General features: G+C 36.5%; 1 protein-coding gene across 1 annotated transcript; it reads right to left on the bottom strand.

Moving 5' to 3' along the window:
* Positions 1-1,547: 1,547 nt before the first annotated feature.
* LOC127084541 (putative pentatricopeptide repeat-containing protein At1g12700, mitochondrial) lies at positions 1,548-5,208 on the bottom strand. Its single transcript, XM_051025008.1, has 2 exons — positions 3,056-5,208; positions 1,548-2,222 (listed from the first exon to the last, which is right to left on the bottom strand). The coding sequence occupies exon 1, from the start codon at positions 5,117-5,119 to the stop codon at positions 3,407-3,409; it is 1,713 nt and encodes a 570-aa protein (XP_050880965.1). The 5' UTR covers positions 5,120-5,208; the 3' UTR covers positions 1,548-2,222; positions 3,056-3,406.
* Between the last annotated feature and the right edge of the window lie 13,113 nt (positions 5,209-18,321).

Below are 18,321 nucleotides of genomic sequence, written 5' to 3'. Positions count from 1 at the left end.
CAAAAATGCTTTTTTACAGGGGGAGTCATCGAATATGATGTGTAGGATACACAAGTCTCTTTATAGTCTTAAGCAATCTCCGAGAGCTTGGTTCGGCAGATTCAGCACTGTAGTACAACAGTTTGGTATGGTCCGTAGTGAAGCTGACCATTCTGTTTTTTATCGTCACTCAGCCTAATGATGTATTTACCTTATTGTGTGTGTAGATGATATTGTCATAACTAGTAGTGATCAGCAGGGTATACTCCAGTTAAAGCAACATCTCGAATCAATTTCAGACAAAAGATCTTGGTAAACTTCGATATTTCTTGGGTATTGAGGTAGCCCGATCTAATGATGGTTTGGTGATTTTCTATCGGAAATATGCTATGAATATTTTGGAAGAAACGAGTTTGTTGAATGCTAAATCAGTTGATACTCCTATGGATTCAAGTGTCAAACTACTATCCAATCAGGGGGAGCCTCTATCTGACTCAGAAAAGTATAAAAGATTGGTTGGAAAGCTGAATTATCTCACAGTCACTCATCCAGACATTTCTTTTGCAGTTAGTGTGGTAAGTCAGCTCTTAAATTCCCCTTGTCAGGAACACGTGGATGCTGTTATCCGGATTCTAAGATACATCAAATGTGCCCAGGAAAAGGTCTAGTGTATGAAAATAAAGGATTCTGAGATACATCAAATGTGCTCCAGGAAAAGGTCTACTGTATGAAAATAAAGGACATACTCAGATAGTTGGATACTCTGATGCTGATTGGGCAGGGCCACCCATTAATAGACAATCAACCTCTGGGTATTGTGTACTTGTTGGAGGAAACCTTATATCCTGAAAAAGTAAGAAACAAAACGTAATTACATGATCAAGCGCTGAGATAGAGTATAGGGTCATGGCAATGGCAACATGTGAACTTATTTGGTTAAAACAAGTGCTCAAGGAACTTCAAATTGAAGAAGCAAGACCAATGATACTTATTTGTGATAATCAAGTTGCATTACACATTGCTTCAAATCTAGTCTTCCATGAGAGGATCAAATATATTGAGATAGATTGTCACTTTGTTAGAGAGAAAATCGAATCAAGTGAAATCGTCACAAACTCTGTCAACTCTAATGATCAATTGACAGACGTGTTTACAAAATCTCTACAAAGCCCCAAAACTAATTATATATGTAACAAGCTTGGTGCATTTAACTTATATGCTCAAGTTTGAGGAAGAGTGTTGATATTTGTAAATATAGTGTTAAGAATATTTGTATATTAAATAGTCCCACATCGACTATATCATGTAATCAGTTATGATCTCTCTATATCTAATAAAGTTTCCGTAATTCTTTTCAAAATACACGGTTTATTCAAGTATCTCTTAGTCTCTTGTATTTCAACTGTTATCATCAATGATCAGAACAAAACAAAATTTGATTCTAGCACACATAAAAAAACAGAGCAAAACATAGCTGGACATTTGCAAGGAGCAGTGTCACTTTCATTCAATTGGCATACAAATATTCATAATCATATAGCTAAAGATGCAAACACTTGAAACAAATATTAACGAACCTTTGAAGAAATTCTATATTGGAAAAATTGGAGTTGTATTACTATCAAATTTGATATTGTCGAGGTTACATAACAATGATATATCAGTTAACATTAGACAATTTCAACATTTCCATCAGGCAATGCACTCATCTACAGGGTTCTGCCATTGTCGGGTGCCAGAAACCGTACAGACGGTAACGAAGGATCAGTAACAGATTCAGTTTTAATGAAGTTGAGGTCAAGTGCACCAGATTTCTTCAAACTAAAAACAAAGACAAACAATCCAACCCAATAATGAAAGAGCCCAATAACTCGTCATCCCGTGAATCATACCCCAAAACCATAGTAAGGAACAACTCTTTAGCAGCCAAAGGTTTACCAACTTCACAAAATCCATCAAACAATTATTCAGCTGCTCCAAGGACATCAAATTGAACTTTATTGGCTTTGTAAATATTGGAGTATGAGCTGACTATAAAATTGTATTAAGAACTCAGTTAAGTATGAGCTAGCTGTGTTCTTTCATAACATGAGAGTCATTTTGCTTCCTTGATCAGCTTGAGTCTATCTATGAGCCCGTAAAATCATGCATTTGAAATCATATCTGACTAGTTGAATCTGTTTGTTTCTCTCTTTCAGTGATTCTGCGTTTCTCTCTTTCACAATTTTTCAAATTCGTGAGAACTGAAATGGAAGATATGAAAAGCCATAAAACTTTAATTAAAATCTGAAAGAATAAAGATAAAGAGTACATTACAAAACAAAAGTTCCAAAATGAAAGCCAAAACTAGTGCTTCAAATAAGTCAGTGTCAGAAGTATAGTGCTTGAAATAAGTCAATTACATGTGGAAAAAAAAAAAGCGCACTGCATAAAAATTAAAAACGGAATGGAGACATGTCAAACCTTACATGTTGAAAGATTTTCGTATTACCGTAAATAATAGGAATAACAACTATACTTTTTGGTTTTTCTATGTTAAAATAGGCCATGTGCAGTGTTGGAAATTACACCTTCATTGTGATCCGCCCCTAACTGTCTAACTGTGGCATTTTGGGCCTTCATTGCAGCCACCAACACCTTCTTTGTGTTTAGATGTGAAGGGGGTGGATTTAGTCCCACTAGAGATATGGCTTGTGTATTGTTTATAAAACTTTGGCAGCCCTTACCTTTCAAGCAGGTTTTATAAGATTAAGTTAGACTCCGTTCAATTCTAAGATGTGGCATACGTGCTGACTCTTGAGTTTTATTATTCTAAAAAAACATAAAATTCTTTTTTCCACAACTGGCACTGCATCTGCACAGCGGCAGTTATTGCCTGAATAGCGAAACTAGGATAATGTCACAGCTTTCATAGCAAATTCACAAAAATCTGCTATGCCATAGTGCCGCTATCACCGCTACGTGACAGTACGGGTCAAAACACCTGCTACCCTATTATTCTTAAGTGACAATCATGTGTAACAAACTTATCCACACATATTTTATACCACAAATCTCAAAGGGTCAGTTTACATACCTTCACTTGGATGAACATCAGACATACAACAATCGTATCTCTACCATAAACATGCAATTGCAATCTTGCAAAGCAATGACTTCATTTTGTTTGCATTGAATTGTACTAATCTCTTGGCAAGAAAAGCCGGCTCTGAACTCTTTGATTGATCAGTTAATTACTGTTTAGAATACCATCATTATCATAAACCAGTTTGGATTTTCATATATGGACATCATATCATGCTCACCCTAGTACTTTATAGCACACCGTCTAATGAAATAGGTTCTTAAAACATGATAACAAAAATTCACATCAAATAATGAATTGATGGCGATTAAATCCAAATAAACTTCAGTTCTGCTTCAACTCTTAAAATGCATTAGTTTCTTTATCAGCAGAATAAAAGCCAATAAGCAACTCCGTGGTAGTAGCATCCACCGCAAATCCTTTGCCTTTCATTATTTGTAGGTATTTACTTGACCTTAAAAAATCACTTTTTCGCAGCAATCCCTGAACAAAGATATTATAAGAGCATGCATTAGGTGAACATCCATTCTCTTCCATTTTCCTAAGCAAATCTTCAGCATCATCCAACAATCCCGCTCTACACAAACCTCCAATCATTATATTATAAGTATACGAATCAAATCTCAACCCTTTCACCAAAAGACGCGCAAGAACCTTCTTTGCATCACTCAACTTTCCATCTTTACATAAACCATCCACCATAACATTATAAACGGCAATATCGAGATCTAAATCACTCTCCTCCATAGCTCTAAACAACAACATCGCCTCGAAACGAAAATAACACTTAATTAAACCATCCAACACAACAGCACAGGTCAAGAGATTAGGAACCAAACCATATTCCTTCATCGTAAAGAACAACTCTTTCGCAGCCAAAGGTTTACCAACTTCACAAAACCCACCAACAAGCGTTGTCCATGTCACAACATCAGGACACAAACCTTCATTAACCATTTCACTCAACAAACACATAGCTTTATCAACATCTTTAACCTTACACCAACCATGAATCAATGAATTATAAGTAACAACACTAGGCAAACACTTCCTCAAAACCATCCAATCAAAAACCTTCCTAGCTTCATCCATTTGATTCATCAAACAATAACCACCAATCAACGAGTTATAAGTCACAACATTAGGTTCCTCCCCCATTTGCACCATGAAACAAATTACACTCTTAGCCTCCAAAATCAACCCTTCTTTACAAAAACCATCCACCAAAATAGTAAAAGTTTGAACATCAGGCATTATTCCCTTCTCCATCATCTCATTCAACAAAAAAGAAACATTTTTCCATCGACAATTACAACAAAGCCCTTGAATTAAACAATTATAACTAACCAAACTAGGGTTTATACCTTTTTCATTCATTTCTCTGAACAAATCCAAAGCCTCTGAAACAAACCCTCCTTTACAATAACCATCCATGATAGCATTATAAACAACAACATTCGGTTCGTAGTTTCTCTCAATCATGTTCCTAAGACAAACAACAGCATTAACCATGTCTCCGATTTTACACCAACCGTTAACCAACGCTCCAAAAGTATAACCGTTAGGTTGATAACCCGCGCTTTCCATTTGGCGGGTTAAATTCAAAGCTTGTGATACTTTGCCTTCTACACAAAGCCCGTTAACAATGGTGTTGAGGGTTACTACAGTGGGGTTTAGGGCCGTTTTAAGCATTAGGCCGAAAACGGAGAAGGCGAAGGAAGTGTGGGCCAGATGGCAGAGAGAGTTGATGAGGATGTTGAGTGTGTATGTGTCTGGGTTAACGCCGAAGAAATGAGATTCTTTGATTAGGGAAATGGTGGTTGTGTAGTGTTTGGTTTTGGTTATGAAGGTGAATAAGAAATTGAAGTCTTTTATGTGAGGGAAGGGATTCATTGAGAGCATTTGGTGGAAGAAGGTGACGGCGGCATTAACGTTTGGGAGGGTTCTGATGGAGTTCAAGAGGTGGGTTCTGTTAACGGCGTTAGAGGTTGTTGTTGTTGAAGAGAAGTGTTGGAGACGAAGCAAAGATGAAGAGATTGAAGCTCTTGTTCGCATCGTGTGTGTGTATGTGTGAAAAGAGCGCGGAGGGTGATACTCAGTCACCAAGCTTGAGGAAAGGTGTAGAATTCTTCCTGTGACCCCAATTATACCTGGAATACTCAATTTTTTAATATTTCTAAAATATCCTTGTTAATATTCACACTTCAAATTTTATTCTTTTTTCCATTCTTTTATTTTTTCAAACTTACAAAAATGAAATTTTCGATAGTTATTTTGAAATTTTCGGTACGCGATTTTTCGTATTTTTAAAAATTTACACATTTTCGATAGTATACTTTGTGTGATGTAAATGACAGATATTTGAGTCCCGGTCTGAAGTATTAGTCTAGACACATAATATTGGCAAACAACATGGTATTATAGGTGTGACTGTTCGTTCTGATACTGCAAATGGTCACTGAGGTAGGAAAGATAAATTGATTTTGGATTGTGAGAGATGAGGTAATTATAAAAGGAAGAATACATCTGAAAGTAGTAGATCCTCATATGGCACTTATAGTATGAAAGTAAAATGTCAATTTAGGCTTAGAACTGCGTCGAGTGATAGCAGTTGGAAGTGATGGTTAGGTGTGGGTTTCATAATCATAAAATATCTGAGGATTTAGATGGCCATGACATATTGGGTCGTTTAAAAGTTCATGAGAGATAATTTGTGAATGACATGACGAAGTACAATATGGCTCCACGGTACATAGTTTCTGCCTTGAAAGACAAAGATCCAAGAAACCTCACCAGTGTTACCCAAGTGTATAAATCTAGAGCTACATACAATGCGAGCAAGGGGGGTTCATTGACGAAAATGCAAATGTTGTTGAATCTTATTCATAGAGAGAAATATATGCGTTGGACAAGAAATAGAGAAGACTCAAATGTTGTTGATGATATCTTCTTGACACATCCTGATTCAATGAAGTTGTTAAATACGTTTCACTTGGTGTGGATTTTTTATTGTACATATAAGACAAACAGGTATTGGCTACCACTGCTTGAGATTGTTGGTGTTACGTCAACAAAATTGACGTTTTCAGTAGGCTTTGCCTATTTGGAGCATGAAAGGGAGGAAAACTTCAAATGGGCACCAGAGAAGCTTAAAGAGTTGTTCTCTTCAAAAAAATTCTACCTAATGTTATGGTGACAGGTCGAGAACTTGCATTGATGAATGCAATTGAAGTTGTATTTCCAAATTTAACTCATTTGTTATACTCGTTCCATATTTCAAAAAATGTTAGCATGAAATATAAATAGTATGTTAAATCAGAAAGACATGAGCATGTCATGGATCTATAGAACAACATCATGTATGCTAATAGAGAAATCGAGTTTGTCGCACACTTGGAGCACTTTGAGACTATTTATGCTGATATTCCTTTGTTTTTTAAGTATGTGATTGAAACATGGTTGACACCTTATAAAGAAAGGTTTGTTGTTGCTTGGACTAACAGAGTCACTCATTTAGGTAACACAACAACAAACAGGGTGGAGTCTTCTCATTGGAAACTAAAAAACATACTACAAATCGAGGAGATTTATGCCAAAGTTGGGATGCTATGAACACCATGTTGAAGTTACATCTTGGTTCAATTAGGGTCTCGTTCCAAAAATGTATTGCCAACATTGAGAATAGGTATAACACTCCATTTCATACCAACTTGCACGATTTTGTTTCAAGGCATTGTATACATCATATAGGGAAGGAACTAGAAAGTGGAGTCAAACTACAAAGAGATCATGCACAAAACCAACAGGAAGTCAACCTTCAAGTCTGCCAGGTCAAAGTCAATCGGATATTGTATCTTCGAGGCATCTTTACTTGTCTTAATCTCCTAGTTTCTTGCATCCTTACATTGATGACAATGAGTGACGATGGAAATTGTGGTTTTCGAGCTATTGTGACTTTACTTGGATGGAGCAAAGAGTCATGGTTTCCAATTTTTTCATCAACACCCTAAATTATTTTCCAATTTTTTCTATGACACGGTTTCTGAAGTTAGAAATGCCTCAAAAGTAGAACACTTAGGTGTGAAATGTCGAGAAAATGGATGACAATTCCTAATACGGGTTACCTATTGCTAGTAGGTACAATGTCGTATTGTCTCCCTGTCAAAGATACTTAACATTACCTTTTTCCCTCTTACATTGGCTCCATCTATGTATACGAACAAGCATAAAATCATTCTTGTTGGTTTTGTCAATGGCAATCATCGGGTTCAAGTACAATTGAAACCTGATAGTACATTACCACCTGTCACTGACCGTTGGAGACAGAACTGTACTGAAGATGCAAAAGCATGGGAATTAGCATATGCAGGACGGATTAGGCACTGGGAAGATGAAGTTAGGAAGTCATCCTAAGTAGTTTTGTAATCTTGTACATAGAATAACTTTTGTGGTATATATATATATATATATATTATATGTGATGACTTTTGAATCGAACCATTTATGTAAGTCGTTGTACCAAAAAAATTGAAAATTCTAGGAGCATATCGAAAATTTGACATAATTTGCAATTTTCGGTATACAGGAAATCCAAAACTTCCGAGATTCTTAACCATTTTACGCAAAAGTCATGATTTCCGGTATAACTCTTTTGGAAATTTTGAAATTTTTGGTATATGTCTTTCGAAAATTTGAAATTTATGGTACCTTTCTTACAACAGCGGTAAAAACCTGTAAATTCACAAAATTCTGGTATCCGCTTAAAATTTCCAGAATTTTTACAAGGGTATCAAGGTAATTTCGCTCAAAACTGGGGGATGTCATGTTTAATTGGGGGGTGTCAAGTTAAATGCTCATTATAAAAAGGAAATTTCTTATCTCATCATATGGGGTGGAAAAATACTTTATGAAAAATAAAAAATATTCATCAGATTTTGGAGATATATCTCCGGACGCACTTTGCACCAGTTTTATGACGCACGAAATGAATGTCATCCTAGATTAACACAAAAAATCATTTCGGAGATACATCTCTGGGAAATTTTAACAAATATATTGATAGTTGAGCAACCTAGTGGATTTACCGGAGATGCATCTACAGAGGTGTGGGCGGGATTTTGAATTTTTTGTCACCTTTGTATGTAAGATATTTTCGGAGATGCATCTCAGGAATAATTTGATAAAACACTCACATGCATGATCACATAACCATACTTGTTTTCTACTCCAAACCCTTACCAAAAATCCTTCTATTCTCAATCCATATTTTCACTCCAAATCTCCAATCTTGTGTTTCATCACATCAAAGGAAGTAAAAGAAGTTGCAATTCTAGGTAAATATCATTTATTTCAATCCTTGTTGCTCATATTAATCTTGTTTTCAGTCTGAAAATGTGCATTTATTTCGGAGATACGTTTCCAAAGTCTGTATGAACTCATTCAGAATTGTAACTCTGGTATCTGTTTGTTTTCATTTTTTCAGCTGTCAAACTCGAGTACTATTCACTGTCGATTATCAACAAATGGAAGATTGAGTTTAGAAACTTTGAGTTTAATATGGATGCAGATGAGGTCTATGTGGAATACATTTTTCCGTTTTGAAACATAAGTTTTGCTCGAGTTGGAAGCGACGATTTCAAGATCGATCGAAGATATTATGAAGATGTTGAAGTGTCCACATGGATATTGAAATGTAATGTTTCATTTTATGTTGAAATCACCTATGTAATGTTGATTTTATGTTATGAATGGTATTTTTATTTTGTCAAAATAAAAGTTTTTAGTTTCTGTCACTGATTCTATTGCATATATGTTACGGACATGCGTATATAGACAGATCCCAGAGATGCATCTCTGGCTTCAAAAAACTCAACTACTAGGGTGTCACTCAGAATGACCTAGGTTATGTGTGTATTGGGTGGGCCCAAAGATGCATCTCCAGAATTTGGGGGCATTTTAGTATTTTCATATGGTGCACTCATAATATATAGAGTGCATTAATAAATTCCCTTATAAGAATTGAGAATTGCTAATCTCATCTAAGAAGTGGAAAAACACCCTATGAAAATATTTAAAATGTCCCTCTTATTCTAGAGATGCATCTTTTGACGCATGATGTGCCTCACTGAAACACGTCTCTACTAAGTCTCACCCCTATTTTTTTTTCAAAAATTTAGTATGAAGATGCATCTCCAGACTCACCCTAACAATTTATTTCTAATTTAATAACCCATTGACTTTTCCGAAAGAAAAATCTCAGAATTGTGAAGCGGAAATTGAAAAATATGTCACCTTCGCATGTCAGTCATTTCCGGAGATGCGTTTCTAGAACTACCAAACGTGATTTTTAATAAAACATCACCCTGCAAGATCAAACTTCATAACCATCTTTTCCCAAAACCCTTACAAAAAATCCTTGCGTTCTTAATCAAGATTTGCACTCCAAAACTTCAATCTTGTGTTTCATCACATCAAAAGGAGCAAAAGAAGTTGGAATTCAAGGTAAAGATCGTTTATTTCATTCCTCACTACTCACATTAATCTTGTTTTATAGCTGAAAAAAGTTACGTTGTGCCCGAAAATGAATTTCCATATTCTAAATGAATCCCTCCCGAAGTGCTTTTCAGGAGACTGTCTGTTTTCATTTTCAAACTGTCTTTGAATATTTTATGTTATTGTTGAAGGAGAATAGCGATCCAAAATGCAGCGGAATTTAAATTTTTTATCCTTTAGTGATCCTTACAAATGGGCAGGATCAGTGATAGAATCGTTACCTCTTGTGGCGATTGAAACCTTTGATGCAGATCTACGGAGCGATCACGAACGTTGAATGGTGACAATGCCTCAACTCAGTCCACACGAACGGATTCCTTCAATCTCAGTGCTAGCTTCTATGTATGAAGGCTTTGAGTGTGTGTGTGTGTGTGTGTGTGTGTGAGAGAGAGAGAGAGAGAGAGAGAGAGAGAAACGAAATTACAACTGCATGAATGCTTCTGCGCAAGGGTTTTATTTATAGAACCACTTGTGTGGGTTGCAAGCTAAAAAGTCCACTTAAGTGTATGTGGCCCATATCTTATAATATGCCAAAATCACTTAAGCGCGTGGTACCTTACCATATTTCATATTCTACTTAAGTACATTGTACCTTACGATGTTCTTCAATTCACTTAAGTGCACCGTACCTTATTGTGTTCCTTAGTTACTCTATCTCTCATCAATCCGTCCTTTTGTGTGTGACCCTATAGGTTTTCGCGGCATTGGCAATTATATTAAATCACGTATTTAACATAATAAATAGTGAGTTGTATCTAGCAACACATCATTGCTACCCAAGACACGAAAATGTCATGTGATCTGACAAATCTTTTTGTGATAATACTTATGTGTATAACTACCATTTTGCCCTTATGTCTATATTGAACACAAGGCATATACCGTATCATCCTTGTCCAGTTCAACATTGGACCTGTAGACACTTATCCTGTTACGCAGGATGGGAAAATTTCATCTAGGTCACTCATATCCCTCAGTATGCTTCGTGGAGTACCCATCATATGTCTTTATGGTCATCCAGTTATGGACAATGTTTGATCAGCAATAAGGCACTCGACTCTACATCTAGGATCCATAGTGGTTTTAGATCGAAGGGTGGTATATACCATTATCACCATGAGAATAACTTATGACACTTTGCATAACTTTCTATATAGTATTCTCATAACGGGTAAATCCAGTATAGATATTACTCTTAATATTCATACCTATGTTTAAGACTTGATAACTCCTTATCCATGATCCATGAGATGTGATCATCAGTCTATATACATAATAGTCTTAATGCTTTAATGTTATCTCATTTCACAATAAAGCTCGACTACGGATACTTTAAGAATAGTGTTCTTATGTTTAATGTGATCTCATGATTAAGTCACACTTGATACATTAAAAGGACTAGTTATTCTAGGGACTTTATTAAACAAACATAATAAAGAAAAAGCCTTTTATTATTAATAAATAATTCAATACAAGTACCAAATGTATTGGCCTCTAGGGCTTACACCAACAATCTCCCACTAGCACTAGAGCCAATCAAGCATACCCCTAATACCCATAGATCTAGTATGACCATCATGCTTATGCTGCGCAAGAGGCTTTGTCAGTGGGTCATCAATATTTTCAAGTGTAGGTACTCTGCATATTTTTCACATCTTCTATATCTATTATCTCTCGAATGAGGTGATAATGCCTAAGTATGTGTTTGGATCGTTGGTGAGATCTAGGCTCCTTAGCTTGTGCGATAGCACCATTGTTATCACAATAGAGACCAATGGGATCCACAATGCTAGGAACTATGCCAAGTTCACTAATGAACTTTTTGATCCAAACAACTTCCTTTGATGCACTTGAGGCAGTAATATACTCGGCCTCAGTTGTAGAATCAGCAACCGTATCTTGCTTTGAACTTTTCCAGCTCACAGCGCCACCGTTTAGGCAAAATACATAACCAGATTGCGATATAAAGTCATCCTTATCTATCTGGAAGCTAGCATCGGTGTATCCAATTACAACAAGCTCTTCCTGACCTCTATATATCAAGAATGAGTCCTTAGTCCTTCTCAAATACTTAAGGATATTCTTGACAACTACCCAATGAGCATCACCGGGATCAGATTGGTACCTACTCGTTGCACTTAAAGCATACGAGACATCTGGGCGAGTACATAACATGGCATACATGATAGATCCTATTGAAGATGTATATGGAATCTTATTTATGTGATCCCTTTCTTCCTTAGTTGAAGGGGATTGTGTTTTTGATAGACACAAGCCATGTTGCATAGGTATGAATCCTTTCTTGGAGTCATGCATATTAAAGCGTCTCAGCAGTTTGTCTATGTATGTACTCTAACTTAGGCCAAGAAGTTTTTATGATCTATCTCTATAGATCCTGATTCCTAATATATAGGTTGCTTCACCTAGGTCCTTCATAGAAAAGCATTTCCCCAACCAAGATTTTACTTGTTACAGGGTAGGGACATCGTTTCCAATGAGTAATATGTCATCTACATATAATACTAGAAAAATGATCATACTCCCACTAACCTTCTTGTATACACAAGACTCATCTTCATTCTTGATGAATCCATATTGTTTTACTGTTTCATCAAAACTAAGATTCCAACTTCTGGAAGCTTGCTTCAATCCATAGATTGATCTTTGTAACTTACATATCTTTTGGGCTTCTTCTGGTATGTCAAATCCTTCAGGCTGTGTCATGTACACGTCCTCAAGAAGATTCCCATTAAGGAAAGTAGTTTTGACATCCATCTTCCATATTTCATAATCATGATATGCAGCGATAGCAAGTTAAATCCGAACAGATCTAAGCATTGCAACTGGTGAAAAGGTTTCATCATAGTCAACCCCATGAATTTGTTTATATCCTTTTGAAACCAGTCTTGCCTTATAGGTATGTACCTTACCATCCATGTCAGTCTTATTTTTAAAGACCCACTTGCATCCTATAGGGTTAACTCCTACAGGACGCTCTACCAAGGTCCAAACTTGGTTTGTGAACATGGAATCCATTTCAGATTTCATGGCTTCTAGCCACCTCTCAGACTCGGGACCAGTTATGGCCTCTTAGTAGGTCACAGGCTCATCTTGATCCATGAGTAATACATGATCTTGATCAGTTATGAGATATCCATATCTCTCAGGTAGGTGACGTATCCTGCTTGACCTACGCTGGTCTTGTTCTACTTGAGCAGGTTGCTCTTCCACAACTACTTGTGTTTCCTGCTCTAATTCCTCCATAGGTGTATCAATGCTTTATGATTCTTGTATTTCTTTAAGCTCTACTTTCCTCCCACTGTTTCCTTTGGAAATAAAATCCTTTTCTAGGAAAACTCTAGTTCGAGCGACAAACACTTTACCCTCAAAAGGATTGTAGAAGTGATACCCTCTTGTTTCTTTTGGATACCCCACAAATAAGCATTTGTCAGATTTGGGCTCAATCTTAGTTGAAATTTGTCGTTTCACATAAACTTCGCAACCCCAAATCTTCATGTAATACATATGTGGTTTCTTACCACTCCATATATCATATGGTGTCTTCTCAACCTTTTTGGATGGAACACAGTTAAGTGTGTAAGCTGCTGTCAATAGTGCATATCCCCAAAAGGAGTTTGGAAGATCGGCGTGACTCATCATGGATCGAACCATGTCTAACAAGGTTCGATTTCTTCTCTCAGATATACCATTCGATTGGGGTGTTCTAGGAGGAGTAAGTTGGGATAGGATCCCACACTCTTTCAAATGGTCATCAAACTCTAGGCTTAAACACTCACCACCTCGATCTGATCGAAGAGTTTTAATATTCTTACCTAGTTGGTTTTGTACTTCATTCTTGAATTCCTTGAACTTTTCAAAGGACTCTGATTTGTGTTTCATTAAATACACATAACCATATCTACTGAAATCATCAGTAAATGTGATAAAGTACTGAAAACCTCCTCTGGCTGGTATGTTCAGTGGTCCACATACATCAGTATGTATGAGGGCCAAAAGATCATTAGCTCTTTCACCTTTTCCTGTGAATGGAGACTTTGTCATCTTTCCAATTAAACAAGATCTGCATGTCTCATATGATTCATAATCAGAAGAGTCCAAGAGTCCATCTTTATGGAGTTTGGAAATGCATTTCTCATTTATGTGGCCTAATCGACAATGCCAAAGGTAAGTTGGATTTAACTCATTAGGTTTCATCCTTTTAGTATTAATGTTATAAATAGGCATTTCAAGATCAAGGACATATAGTCCATTGTTCATTTGTGCAGTAGCATAGAATAAATGGAGCAACAATTGTTCTTTATTATAAATGAAAAACCAAACTTGTCTAAATAAGAAACGGAAATAATATTCCTGATAATTGCAGGTATATAATAATAGTTCTCTAACTGAATTATTAAACCACTACGTAAAGTCAATACATAAGTTCCTACAGCTAAAGCATCAACCTTTGCTCCATTGCCAACTCGTAGGTTAACTTCACCTTTTGCCAAATCTCTACTCCTTTTTAGCCCTTACACGTTGGTACAAAATGTGAGAACCGCATCCAGTATCTAATACCCATGATGCAGAAGTAGATAAATTAATTTCAATAACAAAAATACCTGAAGTTGAAGTCTCTACTCCATTCGTCTTATCTTCCAGGTATTTTGGGCAGTTTCTCTTCCAGTGTTCGGTCTTACCATAATGGAAGCAGGTGCCTTCCTTTGATATACCTCCACTAGGCTGCAAAGCAGGAGCAATGGGTTTGGGTTTGGCAACTTCCTTGCCTTTCCCTTTATCACCCTGCTTGGTGGGTCTTTTGTTCTGTCTCTTTCCATTTCCGATCATCAGAATGGACTTCCCTTTTGACTTCAGATTCTGCTCAGCAGTTCTTAACATGGCTAGTAGTTCAGGAAGAGATTTGTCCATATCATTCATATTGAAATTAAGGACAAATTGACTAAATTTATCTGGAAACGATTGCAAGATAAAATCAGTCGCAAGTTCCTTTCAGAGGGAAAAACCCAACCTCTCAAGGTTCTCCACATACCCAATGATCTTGAGCACATGGGGACCTACAGGGGCTCCCTCAGCTAACTTGCCTTGAAAAAGGGCTTTTGAAACTTCAAACCTTTCATGCCTTGCTTGCTCTTGATAGAGAATCTTCAGGTGTTCGATCATATCGAACGCTACCATGTTCTCATGTTGCTTTTGCAACTCTGAGTTCATGGTAGCTAGCATGAGGCAAGCAGTTTCATTGGTCTCATCGACATGCTTCTTATAAGCATCTCTTTCTGCCTTAGGTGCAGAACTAGGAGGTTCCTCTTCAGGAACAAGTTTCTCCAAGACATACAACTTTCTGTCATGTTTGAGGACAATCCTCAGATTTCGGTGTCAATCCAGAAAAGTTGTCCCAGACAATTTTTCCTTATCAAGGATTGATCGCAAAATATTGTTAGAGGTGTTTGTGGTCATGGTAATCTACATGAAAATAATGAAAATATAAGTATCAATAACATATTTAATTAGGCCTTTAGTTAAATATGCTCCCACTATTTTAGTCAAAACAAATGACCCTCACCATTTGATTTGGAAAATCCCGTTGGAAGATTTTCTAGTGGGTCGAGATCCACATTTCACTTTGTTTTAAGTCCGCGTAGGCGGATTACACAAAACTAGGTTATTTAGGTAGGAACTCCTTCCAATTGTATCTAATACAACTCTCGAATATTTTAGTTGGGTGAATAACTCCTTATTTCAATCCATCACATGGATCATTTTCAACTCTTGCTTCTAAACATATATAATCTTATTATAATTTGTTTTGTTAAGTTTGACCCATTGTTTTAGCAATTGGATACTACAATTATCCCATCGCACCTTACTAATATAGAATATGCACCTCGCGTAGGCGAAACCTACATTATTCGATACTAGTCTTTATGAGTGTTAAAACTTGGAAAGCATAAACTTAATATTTAATTTGAGGGAATTTGCAATTATTCCGATCTCACTGGCTTATTTATCATATAATTGTCTCTCACATGCATCAACATACATTCACATGCATCAACTTACATAATGAAATAGTTATGGCCCCTAGCGCAATTGTTCTCCCAAGCCAATGAGAAAACCTAAGCTAACCTAATAACGATCTAAGCTTCTCCAAGCAAGATCTTCAAGGTTGTCCTCCTTTAATATTGTATTCTTCTCTTTCTTCATAACATTACATTACATAAAAGAAACTCATTTTACATACGAGGGAGTGAGATGAGAAAAGAAGTTACATTAAGAGATTAAAAGAGAGGCACGACACGTAGGTCGTATTTTAAAATCCCAAAACAAAATAAAGGAAAACTAAGGCCATAACCGATCACCACAAGACAATAATAATAAACACATTATTATTATTAATTTAAATTCTGTTAATTAATTAAAACCAAATTAAATTTCGGCGACTGATCACATTACACAGAGTTAGCCGGGGGTTCCGCTGCCAGCGGACGGGGGTCAAGGGGGCAGCGCCCCCCTACGGGGTTGTTAGGGGCAGCGCCCCGACGTAAAATTTTAATGAACAATTCATTTGAAATTGACGTCATTTTTCGCATCAACACTTGATACTTTAAAGCATAACTCTTGCGCAGTCACAACCCTAATTGCATAACTCTTTGACAACACAACCCTTGTGCCGTCATGAACCCTAATGCACCAATTTCAGACCGTCAAACACACCTCGATTGTTAATTCAATATGATTGATCAACACGTCATTGCTTCACCATACTAATGTCGGATCAAGAAGCAAATGACCATTGATCGCTCAAAGGAAAACAATCATTAAGTGTTTGAATGAATGAAACAGAAACAGTATATCAATATACCGTATTTTGTATCATGATTACTTATATCATATATATAACTTGATCGATCTCAACTGCGTAACCTATGGACGATCCATGTATCACTGCTTCACCATACTAACATCGGATTCTGAAGCATAGTCAACATCAATCATCCAAATCGTACACACATGATGCCAAATTTAATTACTCGTTTATTCTTTGATTAATTCTGTCTTTTAATTGTATTAATATAGAAAATACAAAAAATAAACAGCTATCAGATGCATGGTTTCGTAAGTGGCTCTAATACCACTGAAGGAGAATAACGATCCAAAATGCAACAGAATTTAAAAAATTTCTCCTTTAGTGATCCTTACGGATGAGCATGATCCGTGATAGAATCGTTAACTCTTGTGGCGATTGAAACCTTTGATGCAGATCTACGGAGCAATCACGAACGTTGAATGGTGACAACGCCTCTACTCAGTCCACACAAATGAATTCCTTCAATCTCAGTGCTAGCTGCTACGAATGAAGGCTTTGAGTGTGTGTGTGTGTGTGTGTGAGAGAGAGAGAGAGACGAAATTACAACTGCACGAATGCTTTTGCACAAGGGTTCTATTTATAGAACCACTTGTGTGGGGTGCAAGCTAAAAAGCCCACTTAAGTGTATGTGGCCCATATCTTATAATATGCTAAATTCACTTAAGCGCGTGGTATCTTACCATATTTCGTATTCTGCTTAAGTACACCATACCTTATGATGTTCTTCAATTCACTTAAGTGCACCGTACCTTACGGTGTTCCTTAGTTACTCTATCTCTCATCAATCCGTCCTTTTGTGTGTGACCCTATAGGTTTTCGCGGCATTGGCAATTATATTAAATCACGTATTTAACATAATAAACAGTGAGCTGTATCTAGCAACACATCATTGCTACCCAAGACACGAAAATGTCATGTGATCTGACAAATCTTTTTGTGATAATACTTATGTGTATAACTACCATTTTACCCTTATGTCTATATTGAACACAAGCCATATACCGTATCATCCTTGTCCAGTTCAACATTGGACCTGTAGACACTTATCCTGTTACGCAGGATGGGAAAATTTCATCTAGGTCACTCATATCCCTCAGTATGCTTCGTGGAGTACCCATCATATGTCTTTATGGTCATCCAGTTATGGACAATGTTTGATCAGCAATAAGGCACTCGACTCTACATCTAGGATCCATAGTGGTTTCAGATCGAAGGGTGGTATACACCATTATCACCATGAGAATAACTTATGACACTTTGCATAACATTCTATATAGTATTCTCATAGCGGGTCAATCCAGTATAAATATTACTCTTAATATGCATACCTATGTTTAAGACTTGATAACTCCTTATCCATGGTTCATGAGATGTGATCATCAGTCTATATACATAATAGTCTTAATGCTTTAAAGTTATCCCATTTCACAATAAAGCTCTACTACGGATACTTTAAGAATAATGTCCTTATGTTTAATGGGATCTCATGATTAAGTCACACTTGATACATTAAACGGACTAGCTATTCTAGGGACTTTATTAAACAAACATAATAAAGAAAAAGCCTTTTATTATTAATAAATAATTCGATATAAGTACCAAAAGTATTGGCCTCTAGGGCTTACACCAACAATTATTTGTATTAGATATGATGCACCCCAATGTTTTTCTCAAACCTATAGTGTCTATGGATGTCAAACATGTTGATGTGAAGGAGGTAGATGTTGGAAATCAATTTTAAAATGGACAAGAGTTTGAACTTTGTGATCATATACTTCAATGGATTCGTACAGAGCATCCAAATTGGGGTTTGGTGTTG

Source organism: Lathyrus oleraceus, chromosome 5 (assembly GCF_024323335.1).
Source record: "Lathyrus oleraceus cultivar Zhongwan6 chromosome 5, CAAS_Psat_ZW6_1.0, whole genome shotgun sequence".
Lineage (NCBI taxonomy): Eukaryota > Viridiplantae > Streptophyta > Magnoliopsida > Fabales > Fabaceae > Lathyrus > Lathyrus oleraceus.
This window is presented reverse-complemented; position numbering and strand designations above follow the sequence as displayed.